This window comes from Corvus hawaiiensis, chromosome 6 (genome assembly GCF_020740725.1).
Source record: "Corvus hawaiiensis isolate bCorHaw1 chromosome 6, bCorHaw1.pri.cur, whole genome shotgun sequence".
NCBI lineage: Eukaryota > Metazoa > Chordata > Aves > Passeriformes > Corvidae > Corvus > Corvus hawaiiensis.
Genome location: NC_063218.1, coordinates 12,854,392 through 12,880,688, shown reverse-complemented (window position 1 = coordinate 12,880,688; position 26,297 = coordinate 12,854,392). Strand labels below are relative to the sequence as shown.

At 40.4% G+C, this 26,297-nt stretch overlaps 1 protein-coding gene across 5 annotated transcripts in view; it reads right to left on the bottom strand.

Annotated features, from left to right (window-relative positions):
• Nucleotides 1–1,631: 1,631 nt before the first annotated feature.
• BCL11B (BAF chromatin remodeling complex subunit BCL11B) overlaps nucleotides 1,632–26,297 on the bottom strand; it is a 91,102-nt gene continuing 66,436 nt past the window's right edge. For all 5 annotated transcript variants that reach the window (XM_048308042.1, XM_048308045.1, XM_048308043.1 and 2 more), the window contains one exon: nucleotides 1,632–3,666. In XM_048308042.1, coding sequence (XP_048163999.1) covers nucleotides 1,655–3,666 — 2,012 coding nt within the window. In that variant the 3' untranslated portion in view covers nucleotides 1,632–1,654. The remainder of the gene's footprint in view (nucleotides 3,667–26,297) is intronic.

Sequence of the window (26,297 nt, the reverse complement as noted above, 5' to 3'; positions counted from 1 at the left end):
AGTAGAACATGATGTAATTTCTTGTTGAGAAGCCATTTTTCTCTTAACCACAAACAAAAGCTTTAAAGTGCGGGTCAACATAATTAAAATCTCTAACCATAATTATTTATTGTTTGCTAATATTAGTTGCAAAAGGCTTTAAAAAATTTGGAATTTGAAAGTAGAGCAGGTGCATTTTTCTTTGCTTTACTTTTTCTCTGTTGTAATGCTTTTATCTGAATACAATTCCGTTCTGTTCCTAATTAAGTTGGAAAAAATCTTACCGACTTCAGTAGGAAAAGAATCTTGCCAAGACAGGTAAATCAACCAGAATTTAGTTTTTCCCTTCTGTATAATAACATCAGTGTACAGCATTTAAGATTGTTCTAATATTTCTGTTCATAAACCAAATGCCTATGAGTTGAGGCTTTTCATTGAGAAATTCACACTTTCCCATCTTCTAGTAATTAACTACAGCAAATATGGACTAAGGTAGACGTCCTGAATTCAAATGTATGATTTTGTGGTTTTAAAAGAAAAGAAAAAAATGATGGCATTTGGCTCCTCTGAGGTTAGAAAATAATATTAAAATGCTTGAGATGTACTTTTATTGTCTCTGGGAAGAGTCACAGGAGGGTAAGAGGGAGGGAAAAACACTCCAGAAAGTGACAAACTGGTATCATTATGTTGCCATAGCTTTTAACAAGAAGAAACTATCTGATAGTAATGTACAATTAAGAATGTTTCTGGATTTTGAGTGTAGCAGCCTTCTGCATCTATGTCTTTTTTGTTGCCATAACTTAGTGCTGAAATCCATCTAGAAAAGGCCTCTATCGTCAGCGACATTGTCAGTGCTACGTATTTGATCCAATTTCAAAAGAAAGTGCTAATTTTAAAGATTGTTATCCGCTGTACAATTTTGTTTTCCCTAATCTTCAAGGTTATTTAAGAAGAGGAAAGAAAAATAGGAAGAAAGAAAGAAAGAAAGAAAGAAAGAAAGAGAGAGAGAAAGAGAGAGAGAGAGAGAGAAAGAGAGAAATAGAGAAAGAGAGAGAAGAGAGAAAGAGAAGGAAGAGAGAGAAGAGAGAAAGAGAAGGAAGAGAGAGAGAATGAAAAAAGAGAGAAAAAAAGAAAGAAAAAAAAGAAAAGAAAAAAGAAAAATTTCAGTTCAAATGCTGGCTTCTTCACAAGAAATTACACACACTTAGCTTAAATTTCAACAAAGCAGCGGCCCAAAAATTATAATTTTAAAAGATATGTTTCTCTTCTACAATGCAAGTAATCTCAGGCTACGACTGGGTAAAATTAAAAAGGGATACCCAACAAAATTTAAAAGAAATTTAAACAGAAAGAATAAAAAAAAGTACCTGCACATGCCAAAAAATTACAAAAACCCAATAAATACAGAAATTATTGCACAGTTAAAAGGCTCCACAATTTTTACTGCCTTAATCAACCCTCGGGTTTAATAGAACTTTGTAGACACAGGTTATATTTAAGTGCCAAAGTCTGGCACCTACCATAGTTATGCTAAGTTATGTTTACGGAGGCAAGTTAGGTCATCTTTTCTCAGTTGGCGATAGTTAAACTGTACAAATAAAATGTTACCTAGACCCCTGAAATTTAACCTAGCGGAGGTGGGGGGGGGGCGGGAGGGGGGGGGATGGGGGGGGCCTTAGCTTCTTTCTGCCTGCTCAATTTTGACGTCATTTGTCAGCAAATGTTCTCCATGCCACTTTTTCATGTGTTTCTCCAGGGTGCTGTAAACACTGAAGGGCATCTGGCAAATGTCGCAGCGGTAGACCTCCTTCCCTATCTGGCCATGCGTTTTCATATGGCGTGTCAGCTTACTGCTCTGGGCACATGCATAGTTGCAGAGCTCGCATTTGTAAGGCCGCTCTCCAGTGTGGCTCCGACGGTGAACCGTCAAATTGCTGCAGTTCTTAAAGACCTTGCCACAGTACTCACATGTATCGCTCCTGCGTCCTTCCTTCGAACTGGGTCGCCCGGGGCCGGGTCCACTGATGTGGGGGGTGCTGCCTCCACTCGCCGTGCCGCTGCGCCCTGAGAGCCCCCCGTCCAGCATGTCCCCCGGCGGAGTGGAGAAACGCAGGCTCCCGTTCTCCGATGAGTGCTCGGAAGAGGTCGCGAAGGGGGATTGTCGGGAGTCTGTGAATCCGAGGAACGGATCCTTCATGAAGTGCCGCGATGCTGCATACCCTACCAGCCACTGGGAGTAAACGTTTTCAGAAGGTATTATCGTTGCTGGTGGCAAGTCCAAATCTTTCTCTACCTTTATTCTTTTAGAGGAATTGTTTAAACTGGGGCTCGTGATAGGTGTTGGCTTGCGGGGGAACAAGTTTGGGAAGGGTTCACCCGGGCCAAAGTTTCTTCCATTGACCGTACCTTCCTCAGTGCGGTCCAGCTCTCCTACCACTGAGTCTTCGTCACCCGGATCTCTCTGACAGAGGTCTCGAGGACACAAGTCTCGCTGGTCAGAGGACCTTTTCATGAAGCTACTCCTCTTCTGTTTTTCAGCTAACATGTCGTTATATTGCTGAATGGCACCTAGACTTACATTCTCAATGACTTTTCCCAGGACGAGAGATTTCTCGTCTGGCAGCGACTTGGAGCCGTTTTCTCGGTTACGACTCAGCTCTGAGTCCATACTGAAGCTCGACTCTGGCCGGCTCTCATTCTCAAGCTCCTCTTCCTCCTCCTCCTCCTCTTCCTCCTCTTCATTGTCATGGCCCAGGGAAGGATCGCTCTCATTCCTGAAATCTGCCTCACTGGATTTCAGTCCCTCTCCAGTGAGCTCGCTCGTGCCTGGCTCAGGGGAACTAGTGGTAGACAGTCCATCATCTGACCTGCCCGTCATGGAGCCAGCTTTATGCATATGCGTTTTCATGTGGCGTTTTAGCTTGCTGGCCTGGGAGCAAGCATGGTCACAGAGCTGACACTTGTAGGGCTTTTCTCCTGTGTGACTGCGCCGGTGCACGATAAGGTTACTCTGGAACTTGAATGTTTTCCCACAAAATTCACAGGACTTGCTCTTGGCCTGAGGCTGGGGAGGCGTAGTGCTGCTGGGGGGCATGGGGGGCAGTGGCGGGGTGCTCAAAAAAGGTGATTTAGGACTCGGCTGAAAAGGATTCAACAGACGATGCATAGGGTTGGTGCGACTGGGTGAGACTGGCGGAGGGGTGGAACTGTTTCCTGCCAGCTCTCGAAGCCTTCTGGAGAAATCCATCGCTGGGGACTCAATTGCCATGGGGTTTAAACGCATAACTCTGTCAAAGGCACTGGGATGCTGGGCAACTAACCCCATTTCTTCGGCACTAAGGCGATGTGGATCCAGATGATGACGAGGCGGTGGGCTGAACAGCGGAGGCGTGTTTGGGAGCCGACCTTCACCAAAGCCAGGGTGTTCACGCAAGATGGGTCCTGTCATGCGCAAAAGGTTGAAAGGGTTGTTGTCTCCAAGAAAATTCATCAGCGGGGACTGTGCAACAGTCTCCGGTCCCAGAGGAGGAGGGATGGTGATGCGTGGAGTAAGGGAACTGTTTGAAGGGCTTGTTTCCAGGTAGATGCGGAATCCATGTGTGTTCTGGGCATGCTGAAGCAAGAACCAAGCGCTATTAAAAGGCTGCTTGCATGTTGTGCAAATATAGCTTGAAGGCTCATCTTTACCTATAAAAGAAAAAACAGAAAGAACACTTAAAAAATAATACAGCAGAGAACATTTAAATAGAGTTGGCATTCACTTTATTTTGCTAACACATTTCCTCCTTGGCATTTCTGAAATAAGGATTTAATTGCAACGTATTGACTGATATAAATTGTTGAACAGCACATTTACTCACCACACTTATTCACTTAGTATGTATGACAAATATCACATGTACGCATTTGTGTTATATAGGTTTACATCCTCTAATTTGCAAATAAAACCTTCCTTTATGACATATAAGCATCCAAATCCTTTCATATGTTTATTCCACAAAAAGGAATTTGTTTCAAGGGATTTATGACTACTGACAAAAACCAAGAAAAATGCAGTGTGGTAGGTTTTACAAGGCACCTGTAAGGACCTTCAGTGTCATTTTCACTCTTTCATTTTATATACTTCATGCAGCAGTCCCCTGAGATCTTGCTGAATTTAATTTATACATGGTTAAGTCATGCCAGCCCTTCCATTTTTAAAATACTATGTAGATATTTAGCCACAAAAGTCCTATTCAAGTCAACAGGAGCTTGGAAAACATACCCTTGCATAAACCACTCTGACGTTCTTTTTGCCAAAACACCAAGAAGCCACTCAAATGAAACATCCGGTAATCAAAGCCGACAGCACAGTTGCAATTAACAGTAACAAATGTCGGGCCGTGCTTGAACTGGGTCCCAAGAATTTCTGAGCCTGAGCCTGCCCTCCAATGCAGAAATGCTCACCAGAGCCAAAAACATTGTTCTGTTTGCTTTTCTAGCCTCTTTGAACGACTGCATAAAGGTGGAAAGCATTCCTTTAACCTTGATTCAGCTTTACATAAAGGACAGGTGTGGACAAGTCTGCATCACAGTCATAATTTTGCTAGCTAGAAAATTCCGGTCCTGGGCACAATATAAACTATGTGCTATCTGCAAAAAGCACTTCCCTCCTTGCCCTCCCTCCTTTTTTCAATGCCTCTGCAAGACTCTGATAAATTCATAAATATGTGTCAACTTGAAAATCATGATGCGGGATTTGTTTTGTTGTTTGTTTTTAAATGAGGGGGATGTTTTGTGAAAGAAACCTGCCCATTTTGGAAAATCTAAAATTAATTTCTTGCTTGTTTGTTTGTTTATGATAGCACATATTTTCTCTAGCAATGGCCCCACTGAACCTAAAGGCACTAAACTTCCTGAAAGTTCTATACCTGAACCAAGCTTCCTGCCTGACCCATGATGGAACAAGGACCTAAGCAATGCCTGATTCAGCCCCTCCACAGGAGCTCAAATCCAAAGCTGAACTAACAGACGCTTTCTAGACAGGGGGGCTGCCATTCCCAAAACCCTGCTGCATGAGCTTGAAAAAGAAAGAGTTTATAAGGTGAACGGAACCATATTATTGAAACTACCTTGTAAAGACGAATGACTCATAGCACACACACACAAAAAAATTTACACTTGGGCACATCAAGAGAAGCTGATTGAATTCCCCTCTTCTAGCTGTTGCAGGAATGACTGCTGCTAACAAAACCTACAAAACCTTAGACAAGGAGGCTAGAAGATTATCTGCCTACCTATCAGCCTGTCAGCTTATCTAATCTTATCACCCAATATACATCCATAACAGCATAAAGGAAAAAGCATGTATCAGATTGAGATTTATTTACAAAGGTAGGTGATAAATGTGCTGCAGCTCCTCACTCAGTTATTGATTTAGTAGGGCTATTGCTGTGAATAGCAGCTTGGAACCCCGATTTCAATGAAGCCACCTCTTCACAGCCAGTAAAAAATGTACACAATACAGTGGGCATTACTGCCTGGCTGAAGTGGCCCCTGTGCCCTGGCCCCACACTCTGTGTCTGCATGGGCCAGACACAGTTGGTTTGATTAATCTCTAACAGTCGCTATTGGAAAAAAAAAAACAAGTTTGGGAACTGCACTTGGCTTGGTAAAAGTGCCCATAACTGCTATTGACATTAATAAAAGCCACATACAAACATGGAAAGAAACTGATACATTATCCCGTAAAAATCTACTCAGCACTGAGGCAGTTAGGAAGTTTTATGTCAGCTTTGCAGCAAAAGCAGCAGTAAATGCTCCCATTATTACTTCAAATATTTAAATTTCTGTTTCTTACAGAAATATGACGAAAATGTCTAGACCTTTAACTTTTCTTGCACAGCAACATGTGTGGTATAAAAAGTGACAGAAATCACTGAAGCAGACTAAAGTATATAACATACTCTGTCAAAAGCTTTTTTAAACAATATGTTTTACCTCAGCTCACCCTAGAATAGATTTTAATAAAGCCCCTTAAGAAGTGTGATCTAATAGCAAATGAAGTGCAGCATCTTACAAGGTCATATATCTTCAAATTAAAGAGTGCTCTGCACCCTTCACCTTCACTTTATCCACTCTAATTAATCGATTTATTACCCACAGCTGTTCAATTCTTTCATTTTTAAAGTCACAGCATGCACTCTTTTTTGTTGTGGAGTTTTTTTCTCTCAGAAAATAAAGTGTCTGAGTGTCTGTCTATGTACATGCATTCTCTTTGCTTAGCTCAAGAACTGACAGGAGAAAGAAAGCAGCTGTGTATTAAGCGACAACAACAGCAACATGTTTACTTCAGAAAAGGCACATACGTAAGAAGAAAAATTCCTGGGCAGGCTGAGGATCAAGGCCAACCTAAAACTGAAATGGCTGATTAAAAAAATTACCCTCAAAATGGCAGCTGGCGGGATGCTTGCTACTACATGTTACATGGAACTAAGATGTTTTGGTTTGTTTTGTTCTCCAAAATTTCACCTCCATGAAGTTCAAAAGAGGAAGTAAGTCCCCTCCTTTTTAGTTTTCTTTAAAAAAGACAAAATTAGTGCTATTAGTGATCTAAGATTTATAAGCTAGCAGTCATAAGTGTTCTCTCCCTTTTTTGTTTTGTTTAACTTTTATGTTCCTTAGCACTCCTCTTCAGGAGACCCCAACACAACAGCAAAATTGACTGCAGGCTACCTGGCTACCAATCTCTGACTGATTTTTTTCACAGCCCTAAAAGACTCTCCCCAGACTCCCTGTTAAAAAAAATAGAAAAAAAAATTAATTACCATATTATCACTTCATGGTTATCTTGCCTAAAAGTTGCCCTGAGCAGTGTAGATGTTCACTTTTAAGAACAGAAAAATGTCAAAAAGTCTTTGAAGATTCACTCCAAATATTTTTCTGTTCAAAAACTTGCTAAATATTTGAAACATGCCCAGAAACAGCCATGTATTCCTCAAGAATGATCCTTATATTTAATAATGAACCTACACTATAAAAGTCTTTGTTATAAGGCTACTTTTGATATATGGCTATCTTAATCCCTTGCCACCTGCACTGAAGTCTGTCTAAATACTCACTTTATGACAACTAGCTATATAGTCTTTGCCATATGCAGTCTTTATCACTTTAGCATGTGCTTGACTTTGAGCATGTGAGTAATCAACATCAGTGAAACTTAAGCATAGGCTGAAGTGCTCTGTTGGATAGTGATGAAATTATTCATGTGCTTAGAGTCAAACACAAGCCAAGACTTCATTAATACTGTTGGATGAATTGCACATGGTTTCAATCCCACAGTCTGTAACTAGGCATGAATTTAGGGGCAAGCAGCTGAGGTATAATTCTTTATCTTTACAGTAGTTGGTAGATGTGTTGTATGTACAGAGATGAGACATCTAGGTCACAACTCCTGAGCAATCAATTGTAGCTTCCAGGCTGCAGTAAAGCCAAACACATACTGCCAGTTCAGACATGATAGAGGTTTTTAGGGCTGAATCCTACTAAGACACAGGTATTCAGGAGGGATTGTGAAATTAAAGAATGAGAGGACTGGGATAAACCCTAAGGTTTGACCTCATCCAATTCCTGACCCAAAGGATCATAGAGTCATGCTTTGGGTTGGAAGGAACCTTAAAGTTCATCTTGTTCCAGCCCTCCTGACATGGGCAGGGACACTTCACTAGACCAGGTTGCTCAGACTTCCATCCAGCCTAGCCTTGAACACTTCCAGGCATGGGACGTCCGTTAACTTCTCTGGGTAATCTGCTCCTGTGCCTCACCAACCTCATAGTAAAGATTTTTTTCCTAATATTTGATCTAAACCTACTCTCTTTTAGTTCCCTCTTTGTCCTGTCACTACATGTCCATATCTATGAATGTATTCATATCTATGCCAGCTGCTCCAATATCCTGCTTCATAGGCCACCAAATAGAGAGTCTACAACCTTTTTAAAGTCTACCTCATTCTTTCTCTCCTTTACTGTCATTAAGACTTCCCATGTGCCTAATCTAAATCTTTCTTCCTGCAATTTCAGGTCTTAATATATTGTCCTACCCAGATGTAAGTGCAAAACACAGGAAAGAAGTTAGTCTGCACCTCACAGTTATCATCCAACCCAGGGGTTTGCAGCTGAACCACTTCACGTCTTTTAGCACCCTTTTCTCCCAGTTTGATTTGGAAATGTTGAAGGAGAATTCACTTTGTACTGGAGTAGTCTGTGGCCATGTTGACTATTTTCAGTATGAAAAAAAAGCTGTCTTCTTTCCGATTCGAATTGCTGAGTCCAGTTCCCAACCATTAGATCTTGCTATATTTTTATCTGGAGATTAAAAATCTCTCTAGTGTCTTCTCCCAAAGCAGGTAATTATAAACTATGAACTTATTGAACACTCTTGCCTTTTCTGCATATTATGACAAAAGATGGTCCTTTCCAGAAATATTAAAATGTGTTCCCTCCATTAGTCCATGACAGATTATGTTCCATTCAAAATGTCAAAGCAATAATGAGCCTTTTTCTCTTTCATGAACAGCGCTAAACAAAGCTGGATTCAGAACTTGCCTCCCAAATTTTGCCCTTACAGAGGACAGTGAGAAAACACAGGTCAGAACAAGACTAGGCTGGGTCTATAGACATCCACCCCGCTGCACCAGTGAGCCTGAATCCCTGACTTATCTGTCCCCTGCAGTCTGACTTGTATCATTTAGTGATACGCAGATCTTCCTTGCCCAGTTGGTACGTAACTTTCTATATACCCTGAATGCTGAGCGCCTTTACCCTGGAGATAAAAATTTCCCTCAAAATATCCTCAGTTATTCTGGATACCATCAAACAACAATCAGTGTGAGATAAGAACTGTTGAGAATTCATTATTTTCTGCTGAGCTACAGTGACATCCACTGCCTTATGAATCCTCCCCTCAGCATGCCTGAGTAATTCCATTAGCTGTAACAGGGAATGAACTCTGTCTGATTTTAATCACCCACCCATAACCCCTGCCAGGACTGCGATGAGGACCTGCAGTCAGGTCCATATAACCACCGCAATTCTTTACCTCTAGCAGTATTTTCCAGATAATGTTTCTGGTTCCCTTTTACAAAGTTACAACATCAGCAATAAAAATGTTAAGGAATTTTAATGCTGGTTTACTGCATCTTTAGAAGTTCAGGAAAAGTAGAAACTTGCAACTTTAAAGAAAGTACACCTTTTATTGTAGCACTCAGGAACAGACATGTATCAGGTTCCTACAGTCTTTCCACCAATATTGCTCTCTTCTCCACCACTTGATTTTAATGAACATTTAAATAATTACTCCTTGTTATTATGATGGTTACTATAATAATACCAATAAAGGTAGCGTGGATGCTCCATAAAAAACACACCTTTAATTGAATTATTATTAAATTAAAATGCCATAATTGAGAACATGAGTTTAACAAGTCTCCTTAGAAGACCAGCTGACATTAAAGAGAAGGGCATTAAATAATGGAAAGATTTGGTGTTGCATGGTGAAAAAAATATATCATTATAAGTAGTTTGACAGATCACCCAGACAAGGGCCAAATGCTTTTCAGGTGTCTGCAGTGTGGATCTGCTATGTGACTTGTATCAGTTCATGCTTGATGCTTGATCGGGTCTGCAAAAATATCTCTAATATACGTATTTATTCTGAAGGGGTTTTATAAGCCATATTATAACTTTAAATTTTCCAAGTTAGCAAGAATGTTTACTCACCTATGTTCGTAATAGAATAAACATTATCCGAGCACACACAATACTTAGAGTTTTACCCTCCCTCCCTGCATTCACTGAGCTCTTTGGAAGTTTTGCTACCTCCATTTCAGAAGGACTGACAGTCTCAATAAAAAAGATAGAAATGCAAAGTAGGGTCCAAGTCTGGGTGTGAATCACCACTGCCAGTCCAATGCCAGTCACTAGCTTTAAACAACAAACACAAACGTCCCATATCTCTTTACACCTTTCTTCATATTAATTCTGTTTTCATGGCAGCAAGAGCTGAAGATGAAAAACAAGCACAACTCCTCTATACATCCCCAGAGCTAACACAGTTCATCCCTCCCTATACTGCCTCATCTAAAGAAAGGGCTCAAGAGAATCTTGCAGTACATCCTGCTGAGGGTTACAGGGACTATCACCAACAGTTCATAAAGTTAGCATCAACTGGCAGCTAGTGTTGGTATTTTATGACTTAACAAGTCGCCTGCAGTCTCACAACCTACGCACCTCCAATTCTACACTCAGATAAACAGCCCTTGTCTCCTGTAAAGCTCAGCCAACCTGAAGTGCATCTCAGTCAAGAAGAGCAGATGAAGGTTTAGGTGCAAAAGCCCAAGCATGAGGGGCCACAGAGCCTGTCACCATCTGGAAATGGGGAATCTCAGGATGAGGTCAGTGAAAGGAAAGAACGTGACAGGGAAACAAAAATGAAATGTTTTTAAGGGGTGGATGGAAAAACAGGGGTGTCTGAAGAAAGACGTAATCGCAAGGTGTTACTTCTCAGTAACAGAATCCTATTTCCTCCCATACAAGGACCTCTTCTCTTTTCCTACTGTACCTCTTGATAGCCTATCTCCTCCAGTGCCATTCTCAACAGAAGAAAAATCACGACTTCATGCAATATTCTTCTCCCACACACTGCCTGTATGTTTTACAGCTTTCCCCATCCTCTTTCTACCTTGACTAGTGAGACTGCTAGTTCTCAACAGAGATTATGCAAGAGGCTTTATGCCAAGAGAACCTACACACCCCACAAGACCCTCTCATTCCCTGCACTGAGTTTGATTAGTGATGTAAATATTCTTTAGACCATTTTTTACCTGTTGGAAAATGTCTACAGTAGTAGTGGTTGACACAAATATTAAAATATATTAATATTGCACTACTATTAGCAATGTGCTATTAATACTTCTTGTGCTAAAGCCAACTGTCAAACTCCAGTTTTGGTGGATTAAGTGCTGTGCCACTTTTGGGAAATTATTTTATCTTCTGATGCCATTTCAGCAGTGTTTTTTTTTTCTATTAGGCAGAACTGCAAATAATCTGTTTTTCACTCTTGTAATAATAAATATCTATTTTGCCAAATGAACTATTTTATTAAATGAGGGGAACACCAAACAGATTAATTACCAATCACAGAGCTGAGAAGACAGTCATACTGTCTATCTACAGTCAATCCTTTCAGAATTCCAAGAACAAAGAGCATGAATCCCTGAAAGTCTTAGAGATATCAAGCTGATACACCTTGCCAAACTCTGATTTGAATTACCCTGCTATGAATTCAAAGTAGCTGCAATGATCACCAGCACAGATTTTGAATTTTTCCAGATAAACTACACCAGGTTGTCACTAACAAGGATCTTAACTAGACTTATATGAATATACCAAGTTGCAATTCGTTATTTTTTTTGCATTGAACTTTCCCCAGAAGCATATTATATGTCCTCTCTGGCATTTATACTTACAGAAAAGGAGGAGGCTGCAGGCAGACTACAGCCATGCATAACACAAACAGATGCTTCCTGCGTCTTAATGGACACAGGCGACCTTTGGCTGAAGATGCAGCTTGTGTTCAGTGGTCCCATTTTCTGTGAGACTTAATCATACCTCAGATCTGTACTGCCAGACTCACATAAATGAGCCAAATGCACAGCTCAGTTTAATTTCTAGTGTGTTACAAAATGGCAATATTATATTTTTAGGTATAAAATGTCAATAGGCATTTTGGGCAACTTCCTTCTGGATGTCCAATTTCTCATTCCTTAAAAGAGCTTCTGGCTTACTGGAAGTTAATGTTCAGCCTACAGAAGCATAAGAAATGCTTTTACTTAGTGCAGAAAAGGAAAGAAAAATGCGTAGCAAAAGTTGGAACTTGTGACACAGGGATTTTTACCCAGAAGAACTATTTAAATGGAAGGTAAAAAACATGCTTGTCATCTCTGAACACCTTTTCCTAATTGGTGTTAAATCTAAAATGCAAAGGCAATTTATAAAGCAGAGGAAGGGAGAAGTGTGAAAAGTAAGGAGCAAACAGGAAAATCAATATTAAGAGATCAATAGTGAATGAGTTAACTTTTAAATTAGCCCTTTGTGATACAACAGTTTCAACTAACTCCACCTTTAGCATCTAAACAGCTTTGTGTCTTTTAGATAATTTCTTTGAACCTAAAACATCAACTAACAGACTGAACGGATGTTTTACAAACCTGCTGCATAAAATAGTGAAAACTATCAGCTAAAATGGGGAATGCAATACAGAGAGCCACCGTACCCACTTGTGAGATTAAAAGACCGTAGGACTACCCGTGGCTGATGGTATAATATATAGGATCCCATTTACAGCACTCATGAAAAACCCTTGTACTGCTCAAGGACACTTTTAGGCCTTTTCTTTGCACAAGGTATTCAAATGCATTTGAAATAATGTCAGTCTTTTCTACAACATATGAAATATGCCAGCAGCTTCCCTTTAAATCAGTTTCCTGTAAGCAGTTTTGTTTGAAAACTGGCAAGTGCTGGAATTTTTTTTTCCCACAGACTTTTCTAAGGTGCCATTTTCTCATCTTAGAGTCAAGAATTCTCAGTAATCTGAACAGGAACTAAACAGAGGATACATGGAGGAAATTGTCCATGTCATATAATGGAAAAACTAAGAGTAAATTAGGAAACAATAAAAAAAGCCAAAGGATGAAAACAAATTTTCCTCTTTTTTTCCCCGGGAGTACTTCAGTCTGTTTTACTACAGCTATTTCTTAAGGGTATTAGGTGCCTATTCATAGTTAGTAAAAGACATAGCATTTTTGTTTTAATTCATTGCTTCTTTAACAAATGCTAGCTCCCATCTCTGCTTCTTTAAATCCACAAAATCTCCACATTCAAGCCTAAGAAGTATTGTAAAGGCTGTAAATCTTGTTTTAATGGAATGTACATTTAGCTATGAGGAGATAATTGACATTATGGAGGGCCTAGATGCTGAATTATATAGGTTATCTAATACAAAGGGGACTCATTACCGCAGCACTACAAACAAGTAGTAATATATGTATATTGTTCTGAGTGGCGTTATAGCAAAAGTGTTCAGGTCTGCAGGGATTTATAAAACACAAGAAAACAGCAGACATGCACTTGTAAATTTGTCTCATTTGTCTCTGAAGTTAAAGGTTATTCCCTTGATCTGAATTTGTAATAAAAACATGCTAGACTAAGGTTTGTAGAGAATGTTTGAATATGTAAATTGTGTATAATGATAGGCAATTATAGGGTAAAAACTGGACCTTATGAATGTTACAGAATTGCATGGAGCATCAAAGTATTTTCCTTCAGATGAAATATTTATCTTTTATGCATGTTATAAGCACTTTTTCAAAGGTATTCAGCAACCTATTTGAGTGGAGAGTTGACAAAAATCAAACCACTACAACCAACTAAGACTGTGGGCTTATGCACAGGAGAAGCCACAGATTTTACTGAATATACATAATAAATCTCTTGAACTAATGGTTCCGGAGATGGATCCTCAAGGACAAGTTCCACTGATTTTCACTCCCTTAGATGAAAGCTGGTCAGATGTTCCTCGATTTTTTTTAAGACGATATGGGGGTGGAAGTGTAGGGAGGGGGACCGCAGAGAACAACTAGGTAAGAATGTGAATTTCCTTGGACTGATTCAATGAAGCCCCATTTTCCCTCCAGTTCATTGGCTGCTATTTTCAGGGAATAATAAAAAAGAAAAAAAAAATAAAAAGACACTCCATCGAGATAGAAAGGAGTAAAGCCGGAAGATGATACTATAGTTTATGCTACCGAAGATAAGGTTTTCTCCTTCTCTGAGCACGACAGTCTGTTCAGGTTAACCAACTGCAGTGTTAGAATAACTCCAGCCGACTTGTCACAGAGTACAAAAGTCATCAGCAACTGAATGTTCTTTTCTGCACCGCAATTAAGACGAATCAATACGACGTGCCACAAATGGTATTTTACTCTCAATAAGAACTCGGGCTGAGTTTATTCAGAATATTTTAGCGCTTCCCCAGGGGATTTTGGTCCGACGCAGATGGCAAATAAAGTACTCAGCCTAGGGCTAGAGCACATTATGCTAATTCTAATGTCAGATGTACTTTAATATACAGCTCTATTTAATCACCCCATTATTTCACATTTCCATATGAAAAACCTGCGGCACTTCTGCAGAGCTTTCACTCTGCGACAATGCCAGCTTCCTTCAACTAGCTCACTGCAAAAGAGAAAAGAAGACTGGTCATTCTCGCCAGTCAAAATGTTACAGTTTCAAAGTTTCAGTATTCCTGAATTTAAAGTGGGTCTTCCAGTGCAATTAGCAAATCACTCGGCTAGAATGCTGATATGTACAAAATGCTAAGGAGGTGTGATTGAAAAAAATAAAAATAACAGCCCTCCCTCTCCAGCTCATCTGCTCGCAGACATAGGCATGCACGTATCTCAAATCCACTTGCAGAACAGTAATAATAAAAATAATGAAAATATTTTCATAGTGCAATTCAACTAATATTCTCAACACTTGTCACTAAAACGTTGCTATTCCCGGCTGTGTGGCTTCCGTTACTTAGAAGAACAGACATGGCTGGCACAGCTGCCAACCTACAGATGTCTCTGAATAAAATCTTCCTTGTGTATCAATAATTTTTCCTGCAACAAACTACACCTCTAATTAGGTTTAGAAGCGACACACCTTCAATATGGGCCACTACCCAAATTATCTGCAAATTTACCTCAATGCCCCATCTCTGGTGACCACAGAATTTGAACCTTGAACATAAAATGATTTAAAACTGGATTTACATTGAAAGGAATGAAGGAAAAGACTTTGCTGTGGAGCAGGTTTTCCAGCCACGTAGGCTCTGGATGTGCAGGCAGGGAAAGCAGAAGCAGTCCTTGGAGCACCTCTTCAGCATCCAAGCTTTCCCTTCTGAATAATTCTGTGAAGGATTCTTAATTCATCATGTATGTACAACCACTAGTGAAATGAGTTGCATGGTCTCAACAAAATCTTCCCTCTGTTTGGCATAGCTGGGGCTGCATGACAACCAGTGCTGCTCATCAGGGAGAGCCAGGTCAGGCCTAGATTATACAGAGTTGTTATTAGAAGAATGTATGAAGCTTAAGTCGATAACTTTTTTAATAATTTCATTAAACCTAAAACATATTTTACTGGGGAAAAAAAAAAGTATTTAGAAAAAGACATCCTTTTTTCCTCCTCTAACCACCCAATCTGCATCCTTTAAAAATTGTTCAACAATGCATGCAGCAGCCAGCACCTGGGGCCAGATCTCACCTGGTTTCACTGCTATGCATCAACATTTAAAGATACAGAACTACACTCTGTGTCTTGACACGACATATGCTATGCTTTCCCTGTCCTAATTTGAACACAGAGGATGATATCCTTCACAGTGAAGGCAGAAATTATTACATTTTCAAGCTTTCTTTTATTTTTGTATATATACATATATAAATGCGTGTGTGCCTGTATGCATATGTGTGTGTTTATATATGTATACATATGTGATTTGGTCTCTGTTAGACTCGCTATGAGTACAGCACTATGCACAAAGGAGAAGGGGGGCTCAGTACAGGGCAGAGAGGTCCATCCTTGCATAGCTACTTAAACTAGACCTTCAAACACATGATCTTACTATGGGAGAAGTATACACAACAGTTTCACCCCACTGGAAGTTTTGTGTGAATGATAAACACCGCCCAAGTTAATTAGTAAATTAGGGCAACTTCAAGATTTGTTTAAAGTGAGGTCTCTCACTTTGAGAATGACTAGTTAAATTAAAAAAAAGATTAAATGAATGTTTAATATCCCAATGCAAAGCCCACCAAAGTCAATATGAATCTTTCCACTGGCTTCAATAGGCTCTGGAAGCGGGTCTTCTTCCACATTGGGATTTGTTAGTCTCAAGACACTCTCTTCAATGTAGGGATAAATATGGTTGTGGTGGTGTAGTTAAAGGAAGATAACTGATTTCACAGCAGCTACAAGCCTGGAGAACTCAGCTGTAAATATTTTAGAGGAATAAACAGAGACACAGATAGTAAAGTATCTTTTGTATCTTTAGTTAAAAGGAAAAACAGTTGAAATGTAAGATATACATAAACTGAAATTAATCCTTGACAATTCTGTTGCTTTTTCTTCTGCTGATATTATGTTGGTTTTTGGAAATAAAAAAAGGACAATAGCAGTTCTCCCTAGGTCTATCCTATTTCTTTAGCTCAGTTTAGATAAACTGACTCCATTCTTAAACTTCATTATTAAGAATTCTTTTGTTGAGATTAACAAAACAATTTTTAATAACATACTTATTCTTGAAAATACACATATTTGTGGAATCCCATTCAATTTCCATCATTATGGAAATTTTTGGGTGCCAGAATGTTTTCAGGCACATCTACACTAAAGGGTTCCTACAGGAATCAGAAGTCCTGCAAAGGAAAATCCAGTCTGAATGAACAAAGAAGCAAAATGAACAGAAGCTTTAACAGCCTAAATGGGGAGGGGGCACAAGGAGGGGCAAGAGAAGGAGAAGGTATAAAATACTCAGATGAAAAATAAAACCCATTAGTTACAGAAGTAGGGATCTTGAGGGTTGCTCTAGATAAAGCAGTTAAATTGCAATCTATGACTATGAAGTTGCAAAAGATGAATCTCCAATCATACTTCCTGAAGTGCAAAGATAAAAATACCACTTTTGATCCTTAAATAGGTGGTGGTTTATGGCACTATAACACTGCAGAAAAATAATTTTGATGTTGGCTAAAAAGAAAATCCTAAAAACTTCCTATTTTATTTCTGTACAATCCAGACCGATCACCTAAGAGAAGCATAATTAAACAATGCTAAGCATCCCAACCCCTTGGAGAATATGCTGCTGAAAAATATTTTTAGAACAATCACTGTAGTAATTCTTCTTAGTTGTAGAAACACTCCAAATCAGAAAGTCAATTTTTCCTCTATTTGCAGAAGTGTGCTGGTTTTCACTGGAAAGGCGCCTGTGTTTTGTTTGGCTGCTGTTCATATACTGCCTTGGCAGGATTTCCTTGGATTGCTTACAGTGAACATTGCTCTTGCATACAGTAGCACTCCCATTTTAACCGTCCCAGCCACACGTTTTCTAATAACACACAGAGAGCTGCAAAATCCCTATAAGCACAGCTCTTTAAAGCAGCAACAGAAGGGGGTGGGGGCGGAGGACCAGAGAGGGGGAGGCTCTGCCCGTTCAAAATCCAGCGATGCAAACAGAGGATAGTCCTTTTAAAAACAACCAATGTGAATTGTGTTTAAGGAACAGCTTTCCAGGGAAAGAAAAAACACCTCCGAGAAGGGGGCCTGATTCAGCTGATTCACTGAATCTGATCTGTACAGGCTGGGCTCTGAGCATCACTGAATTGGGCCCTAAGTACTGTTTACATGCTTGGCTTTTTGGGTTTTTTTAAATTTTTTCCTGCCCTTTGGAGGGGTGTTCAGATAGATTAATAATTCATGGGATTACCTTGCATGTTTGAGACCCTGCACTTGAGCCTGTGTTCCTTGTGTGTCCAAATTTTTTGCCTGATCATGGAGAGGCTGGGGTGCATGGAGAACACAGGGCTCCACTGTGAAAACCAAACAGGCAGGAGAGATGAAAAAGGAGGACATCTATCTCACTGAGATAGTAGCAGGAAACAAATGCAGCATTTCTACCTACGGCTGAGAAAGAGAGAAAGCCAATAACAAAACCGTTATTCAGCTCCGTGCCCTTTACAAATAGGACTGACTTGTTAGTGGACAGCTGCGGCTCAGCCCCCCTCCACACCATTCCAACTTGCTGCCTTTGCCACCCTGCTTTTGGAGATCAACAGCAATTTGCATCTCCATGCATCTCATTTCTCGTTAAGTAAGTTGATTAATTTGGGCGAGGGAAGTTGTCATTCAAAAAACCAGAAATTTCCACTTGCATAATTTCTGCCTTTCAAAATTGGCCGACCTCCTCCCCACCGATCCAGCCCCCACTTCACACCTCTCTTTCTCTGGGTCCCTCTCTTCCCTGTTCCCGCTCCCTCCCTCCCTCTTTCCCTCTTTCTCCCTGTTGTTTACAAAGGTTTCATTATGTTTTCAACTAATCAGAAAGGCCTACTAATACACAATTAACATGTGACTATAAAAAAACAGCTTCCAGAAGAAGGAAAAGTAATTAAGTAGAGAATGCTTTTCAGTAAGTGCTTGCTTTAACCCATAGTCAGAGAACAGAGTGTAGGTTAGTCCACAATGGATGGAACAGATGCCAAGGGCGAAATGTTAAAAGCGAATAAAAAAGGACATTATTTTCTTTGGGAATAATAACTATCAATGCCACAAAAACGTACATCACACTGCAGTTGTTTATATCTGACCTCCTCCTCTTTCCCCCACTTTTCTGAAGTACCTTTTCTGCCTATTTCATTAAAATAAATACAAAAATAACGGTATTTCTGAAGCACCTTTTCTGCCTATTTCATTAAAATAAATACAAAAATAACGGTATCATTTATTGCATCTTTGTTTCCAAAGTGACAGGAAACCGAGTGTCTTGGTTTCAGCTGGGATAGAGTTAATTTTCTTCCTAGTATGGAGTTGTGTTTTGGACTTAGAGTGAGAATAATGTGGATAACACACTGATGTTTTAAATGTTGCTTAGCGAAGTCAAGGACTTTTCTCCTCATGCTGCCCCACCAGTGAGGGGGGCTGGGTATGCACAAGAAGCTGGGAGAGGAAACAGCCGGGACAGCTGACCTCAGCTGACCAAAGGCATATTCCATGCCATATGCCCTCATGTTCAGTATATGAATTATGGGAAAAGCTGGCTGGGGGCTGCTGCTTGTCAGTAGTCTGGGTATCATTCTGTTCAATGTAAGTAGTGCTTTTTATTCACAAAATTTTTTCTTCGGTTTTACTTCTGTCTGGTTTTGTTATTTTCCTTTTGATTACAATTTTTCATTAGACTGTTCTTATCTCAACTCACAAGTTTTCTTACTTTTACCCTCCCAATTCTCTCTCCCACCCCACTGGAGGGGAGTGAGCAAGCGGCTGTGTGGTGCTAAGCTGCCAACTGGGATTAAACTCAGTGACACCGAGTAATCACCGTCACTATCAAAATAGCACAACGCTGTAGTTTATTAAAAAGATTTTACTTCAAAATATTTAGGCCTGAATGTACACATAAACTAAGCACCCAGAAAAATCAGTAGGAATTCTGCCCAAGTAATGACAAGGGGTGTTGGACCCTTCTCAAGATGTGCTGTGTTATTACAACACATAGGAACTACAGGAAACAGTTTTAAAGGATGTCGTGTTTGCAACACTTCAGTTATTAACTTTAGATCTGTCTGTTGACACTGTCCTCAGGCTGAGAGCTGCCACACAGGTTGGAAGCCTGAGGACACTAGCATATATATATGTGTGTGTGTATATTGGGGAGGGGATTAAATGAAAGTGTTATCTAAATAGATTCAGCTTTTTTTTTTTTTTTTTAATCCAAAGATTGTCAAAATATGTCTAAATGTTCCCTGTGTTCTTTATGCATTCAGTCAACCTCCACAGTAAAAATTGTTCCCTTTGGAAAAATATATATGCCTCTATATGCCTGTCCTTGGAGTGGAGTGTTTGGAATATTTTTTATCTCTGTTCCCCTCCCTTAAATGAGTTCTAAAGCAAACAAGACATTTAGTTGTGTAATTTCAAAACCAAATTCTGCAAGGAGCTCAGTGTTTTCAGCGAGATATTAAACACCACTTTGGTCCCACTGAAATCAAGTGGGAGCTGAGAGGTGTCGGGAGGAATAGGTCCTCCAAAGTCACAAAGGACCACATTCAAAAACAGCTCCTTTTCCTTATGTTCCTCCCCACCACCCCATGAATTTATATTCCAAAGTATGTATCACATACAGAGTATTTTTTACTACCCAAAATCCCATTAGTTTCATTGGCACTTTAGGTAATAAGATTTGCATGGTAAAAATTCCATTTCTATTAGATTGGGTCCATAGGACTCACCAGCCTGATATGATTGTCAGAGGAAAGGGAGGATGTGTGGGTTTGTTACAACATGAGGATTTGTCCACACAGAATTTGGCACCAGTTTAATCAAAAGGACTCCGTTTAACCAGTGCAAACCCCAGTGTAGCCTCTATTTCTGTCAGCTTAAAACTGGCTGCATCAGGAAATTTCTGACTGTACATTTATATAGGTATGCTAAAACAGGTCAGCTAAACTGGAGTGGCAACCAATTTAAACAATCAATACCCTGAAGTATTCTGGATTATCTGTCTGGAAGACTCCTTTGGGTAAACGAGTGGAAGAAGGTGTTCAGGCCAGACCCAAACGATGCTTCACACAGAAGAAATTATGGACTCCTGGGCTGAATCTCGAGGTCTCTTTCTGGACAGAGTGAAATCAGTGAGATCCTATCAGCCAGACACTGCTGCTCTCGTTCAGAAACCGTCTGGGTCATGCCCACAGGCAGGACCCCATTTTCAATCATGGCCACCAGCTGAAGCTTAGGGACAAAGCTTGTGAATCAAGGTAGAAAAAAGTTCACAACTAGACCCTGTCCAGACCTCCCAGCTCCTAGCAATCAATGATTTAGAGTCTTTCACTGCCGGGACTTGATCCAGACTAGATTAGCATTTTTATAAACCACCCACCAAATCTTCCGGATTTTGCCTAGTCCTTTTCCGAACCTGTTTGCTATTTTTAGCCCCTAACGCATCCTGCAGCAATGAGTTCCACACCTCTATTTGTTGTGAACAAGAAACCACATCAGTTTTGGGTCTGCTGCCTGATTCATGGGGTATTTAACAGGGACACTTGCACTGTCAAGTGCAACCTGAGTGGGTCAGAGCAGCAGACCATCACAAGGTACTGTCTAGAGATATGGACAGAAAAATCACACTCTCTGCTTTTACACAATTCTTACTTTAACCAAATCCTTACTGATCCCACAGGAGACTAAACTATAACTAGCAACAAATGGAAAATTTCGGGATTGGGCACAAGTCAGACATGATAGCTCCTTTCCAGACCATCCTTCCCTTAGTTTGTTTGCTCCTGATTCCTGATTGACTAGAGTTTCTTGTCCTGCTCCTAGCCTTGTCAAGGCTTAAACAAAGATGACATATTCACCAAATGCTAGGAGATGGGTTTGTAAGTACTTTGCTGAAACTTGGCAGTTTTCCTCCTCTTAAGAACACTCTACGACCTGAAAATCAGTCGTGGTCTGGAATTTTTTTCTGATGCTCATTTCACACACAGTTCAGTTACCTATTATTCATGGCTGTAGCTCTCATTCTGAAAATGCACCTGTGTAGCATCAGGCTGATACTGAAGTCTCTTTGGCTTCACAGACTTTGAAGCCTCACTCCAAACCTTCTGGAAATGGAGCCTGGAAGGGCTGTCACACTACTGAATCATCCCCAGTGTTCCTTGACACTTCAATCATAATTCTTCTACCTGCTCCTTATTTAACTTGCTCATATATTTTCAGTTCTTTTCATCTTTCCTTTTGAAAAAATCCTGTCAACATTTTAATCGCTTTTGTTGTTCTTCTCTGAATTACCTCCAATTTGACAACACCCTCCAATTAGCAAGGTGCACAAAATCATAGGCAGTCTTGGGTCTTTGCTCTGTGAAAAAAAAGTTTCCCATTTAGTCTTGCTGTGGATCGCATTCTGACTTCAAGAACACCCTGGGATGGTGAAACTAAGGACTGAATTTGGTCCATGAACAAAACTGAGAAGTAAGATTCTTTTCCAGAGTTCAGTGTCAATGTCCGTGGATGTAGAGCTTTCCCTTCTCTACCCCTGAGACCAGAAGACAGAGCTGGGTGACAGAGGGGTTGATTGACTACCTTCAGTCTGCACTGTTTTGCCTTTATCACTCAGGCAGATGCTTAACTCCACACTAACCAAAACATCATGGCCCGCCAGATTTACAAAAAAAATGCAGTTGAGGGATATGGGATGCAAAGCAGGAAGAAGGGCCCTGGAAGCACAGAAAGCAGACAGCAGTGAGGCTGACTTAGAGCCAGAATTTGGTTGGAGACTCCAGATAATCATCCAGGAGTGTCTGACAGGGGACAGATAGTGAGGCTAGCAAGGAATTGTTTGGGGATCCCACTGGGGTATAAGAAGAAGTAATGAGATTTAATTGGGCTACTGACAGTGTAGCCTGATTATCAGGAAAACATTTCCTAACTCTGAGGCCAGCAAATCCTTGCAAGAAGCCCCAAGACAGCGACATCTCAGACGAGGAGGAGCACTTCAGAGTACACAATGATAATGTCCCATTGCCAAAGTGAGGCAGCATTATGAAATAAGCATTTTCTGCTTTCTAAATTTACAGTTGTGATTCACAAAAATGAATCGGGTTGATCCAAGCACCCCATTTAGAAACACCGGACTCAGGATGAGCTGCACACACCCCCTCCAACCTCAACAGAGGCTGTGCCGTATGGGAGCCTCAGTGTGCTCTAGAAATGAGTGTTATCAGTATCAGTCACTGAGAGATCAGGTCAAAACTGTTAATATCTCATCAGTCACGCGGAATGCATCTCCTTTCCAACACACACCTACAGATTTATTATTAGGGTACTTCGACTCTTTTGTATTTTTAAATCAAGCTGATTCACATACGGTAACATTCATTACATAATTAAAAATATATGATGGTAAAAGGTTTTTTCCTAACTCATTAGGAAAAACATATGATATATATTTATAAATTGCATATTATCATCTTTTTAGACTAATGATGTGTGCTGTCTCAGGCAAGATGACCTGTTACTCAGACTAATTGAAGCCATTTCATAACTACAAGCACAAGGTATTTTTATCTAAGCTTGGTCAATTGGCTATATCCATAAAACATGTACTTTGGGTTTTGCTGGGAAGGGGGATGGGAGGGAAACAAGATTGAACATTTGAGTCAATATTTATCCCTTTGTCAAGATGGATGAGGAATGGATGAATCTAGTGTATAGCTTTGTCTGCTGAACCTGGCAACATGGACTCTGCTCAGCAGACCTATCTAAGTCAACAAATATTCTCCCAATTAACTAACAGGGAACTCTAGGTATGAGGCAAACAAAGAAGTCCTGACTGCTGCAGTGAATAACATGAACTTTCATGAAGACAAAATCAACTCCTCCAAGAGGTGAGATAAACACTCAAGGTAATTGAAGTGTTGGGAGAAATAATAAAAGAATTTTGGGGGTGTCAAACCAAAGGCACCTGTTTCTAAAGCCACTTTCTTCACCTAAGAAGATCCCCTACATATAGTAGCCTTCAATTCTTCCAAGCCCCAAGGCACACACAGTTGTTCTCAACTGCACTCTTATGTTTAAAAAAAGAAATTAGAGTAATGTGTAACCCTTGCCTTACTGAAGACTAAAATAGGACAGCGGCATGAAAGCACCCCTAATTCTCTAGCCCTCAAAGCATGGAACGGGACTTGCATCTTTTTGTTCTTCAAATCAAAGAGTACCTAAATCAAAGTGGTCACTCCTGCTTCAGCCTATGGGTCTGACCTTCCTCAGAGACAGGGAGTGTTTTGTCACATCCCCTGCGCAGTGTGGGGTTCTCTGACAACACAAAGCAACAACCAGCGAAGGCTGGAGCCATATTCCACACAGCTCTACACTGCCAGCTTTCCCTCTCTTGGGGGTACACCAATGTGTTTGTGCTGGGTTTTGGAGCTGGAGGCAGACCAGGTTCCTCTGCACACTTCAGCCATGTGCTGAGGAAAGGCTGTGGCCATGGCATGCACAGTTCCAGAAGGACAGGGTAGGGCTGGGAAGCACCATGAGGACCGCAAAAGGTAACTGCCTCTGACAAAGCCACCAGGCTCTGATGAGCAAAGGCAAATGGTGGTGAGGGTGACATCTGAAAGTTGCCCAAAGAAAAACACTGTGGAGCTCCATTGAAGATGCAGGGAATGAGAGATCTGCATTCTTCCCTTCAAATCTCACTATGTGAAACACACAGTCCATTCATATCTTTCCTATAAATCATCCATCCCTCCTTTGCCAACTTCCCCTTTGTTTTACATCCTGTCCTCAAGCTGTCTTATGGGAGATCCTGTTTAATTTTTCCACCACTGACTACCAGTCAGAAACTAAGCAGAACAAATTTTTGCCCTATTGTAAATCTACCAGAGCCTTTTACCAGAGATAAATGTAGCCCTGCAGACACAATAGCATGCAACAGCATGGTGTAAGGAAAGATCTGATTTTCATTACTAGATGGATAGACAGTGCAGTTATGTGGTGATCATTAGATAATCCACACCTCTATAATGGACAAACAGGAGTCAAACTTGTGTACTTCAGTAACAAAGGGTTTACAAATGGGCCTCTTCTATTCATGTAAATAGTCTTCCCTATTTTATTAAGACCCATCTACTGTGCAGTGCGCTGAGCTAACAAGCAATCTTCAGTTGCCATCTCGCGTGTCTGCATTGCATAGTACAATTCCTCCTAGATAAATATCTCGGGAGAAGCAGGAAAACAATTAAAACTAGAAGGTAATAAATGATGAAGAAGCCTATGAACAGCATGCTGGCCCTCTTCCCAGTCTTCATTCATGCATCAAAAAATCCCATAGCTCTGAGTCTTTGAGAGGGCAGCTGGGCAGTAGGGATGTCCACAGTAATATAAATGGGAATTAGATATGATCGAATGTGCTCATTGCATTTTCAACAGCACATGTAATATTCTCCCCCCTTCCCTCCAGTTCCCCCACCTCTCACCCTGCTACCAGAATAGATGACTAATGATCCTGTAACCAAGCAACGGGGCAATTGAAGAGTTTCAAAGTTCCAGTACATGATAATTTAGCTATGATCATTTGGGTGATCGGGCTCTGACTGGAGACACCATCCCTGAGTTAAATACCTCTGCTCTCTCCAAATAGTTTTACCCTGGCAAGGGTTTGCAAGGATTGGCGGAGGTAGAATTTTGTCCTCGGAGCTTGGCAGCTCTGTTCATTACTTCTGCTGCTCCCTGACACATGCAAGCGGATGACAACCACAGAGGAAATGAAGATGCATCTACTTGACAGTCACCTGCACAGCAGCAATGGAGGCAGCCCAGTTAATACAGCCATTGTGATACTCCATCAGTGATACCCCAATGAGATTTCATCCCCAGCGAGCAAGTGCTCATCCAGAGTACATCAGTAGGTACACTTAGTGCAGTTTAATCCACCGTTATTGTTTTGGTTAGTTTTGCATAATGCGAGAACATTATTTATAAGAATTAAGTCACTGAAAACATTTTAAAATACCTAAATCTTTTTCATGGGTCTATTCTAACTGCAGTAGCCCTTTCCACTGGGGAATGCATTGTGAGATAATTGATTTTGATGCCACCACGTGTGCCCTTGCTTTAGACTCAGGACACATAACTCACGTGGGTCAATTATCTCATAGTACAATCCCCAGTGGCAAAGTCTATTGCTTAAAAAGATCCTATGCTAGAAAAAGTAACCATTATCACTGGCTGGCGTTTGTTTCCAAAGAAAAATGTAGCGCTAAAATGGTTTATTGCCAGCCCACTTATGCACACATGCAGATAGATGTGTGTGTATAAAATATATATTGAATATAAAAGGAATATGTTGAATGTATATCTGCTTGTACCCATATGCCTGTAACTCTCACTACTACAACACCTTTGATGTAGATGTAGAAAAATGTACAGTAAGGATTTTTAATGCTTGCCTTGCCAAGAGAGTGTCTATAGTAAGGATATTCAGCTCTAGCCATTTGAATAAACAAGGCAAATATTTTTAAAAGAAATGCAGCCCAGATACTGCTAATTGTTTTTAACCTCTGAGCTTTATTAAACCTTCTCAGATCCTGGACTATCCTGATAATACTGTGTCACTATTCACAAATCATCCGTAACTGCCAACTAGCCACCACAGTTGAAAACTATTAGTAATAAAACTTAACCCTATTACATTGACCCAAGATTAAGTTTTCTGGCTGATCACTGAATGGGGGTGGTCGGACATGCATCTGTACATCTCCATTTAGCCGCAGAGGCCCAAAAGAATGTGGCAGTATTCTAAAGAAAACTAGTCATAGGTAACTAAACCCCCCACAAAAGACTTGGCAAGCCTCACTAAGATCACACTGCCAAATTCCAAGGGAGTGAGTGCTTTCCAATCCTCAGCAAGTATAAAGGCTAGCCTCTTTGGTGATGTAGAGTTTAAACCAGTATCAGGTA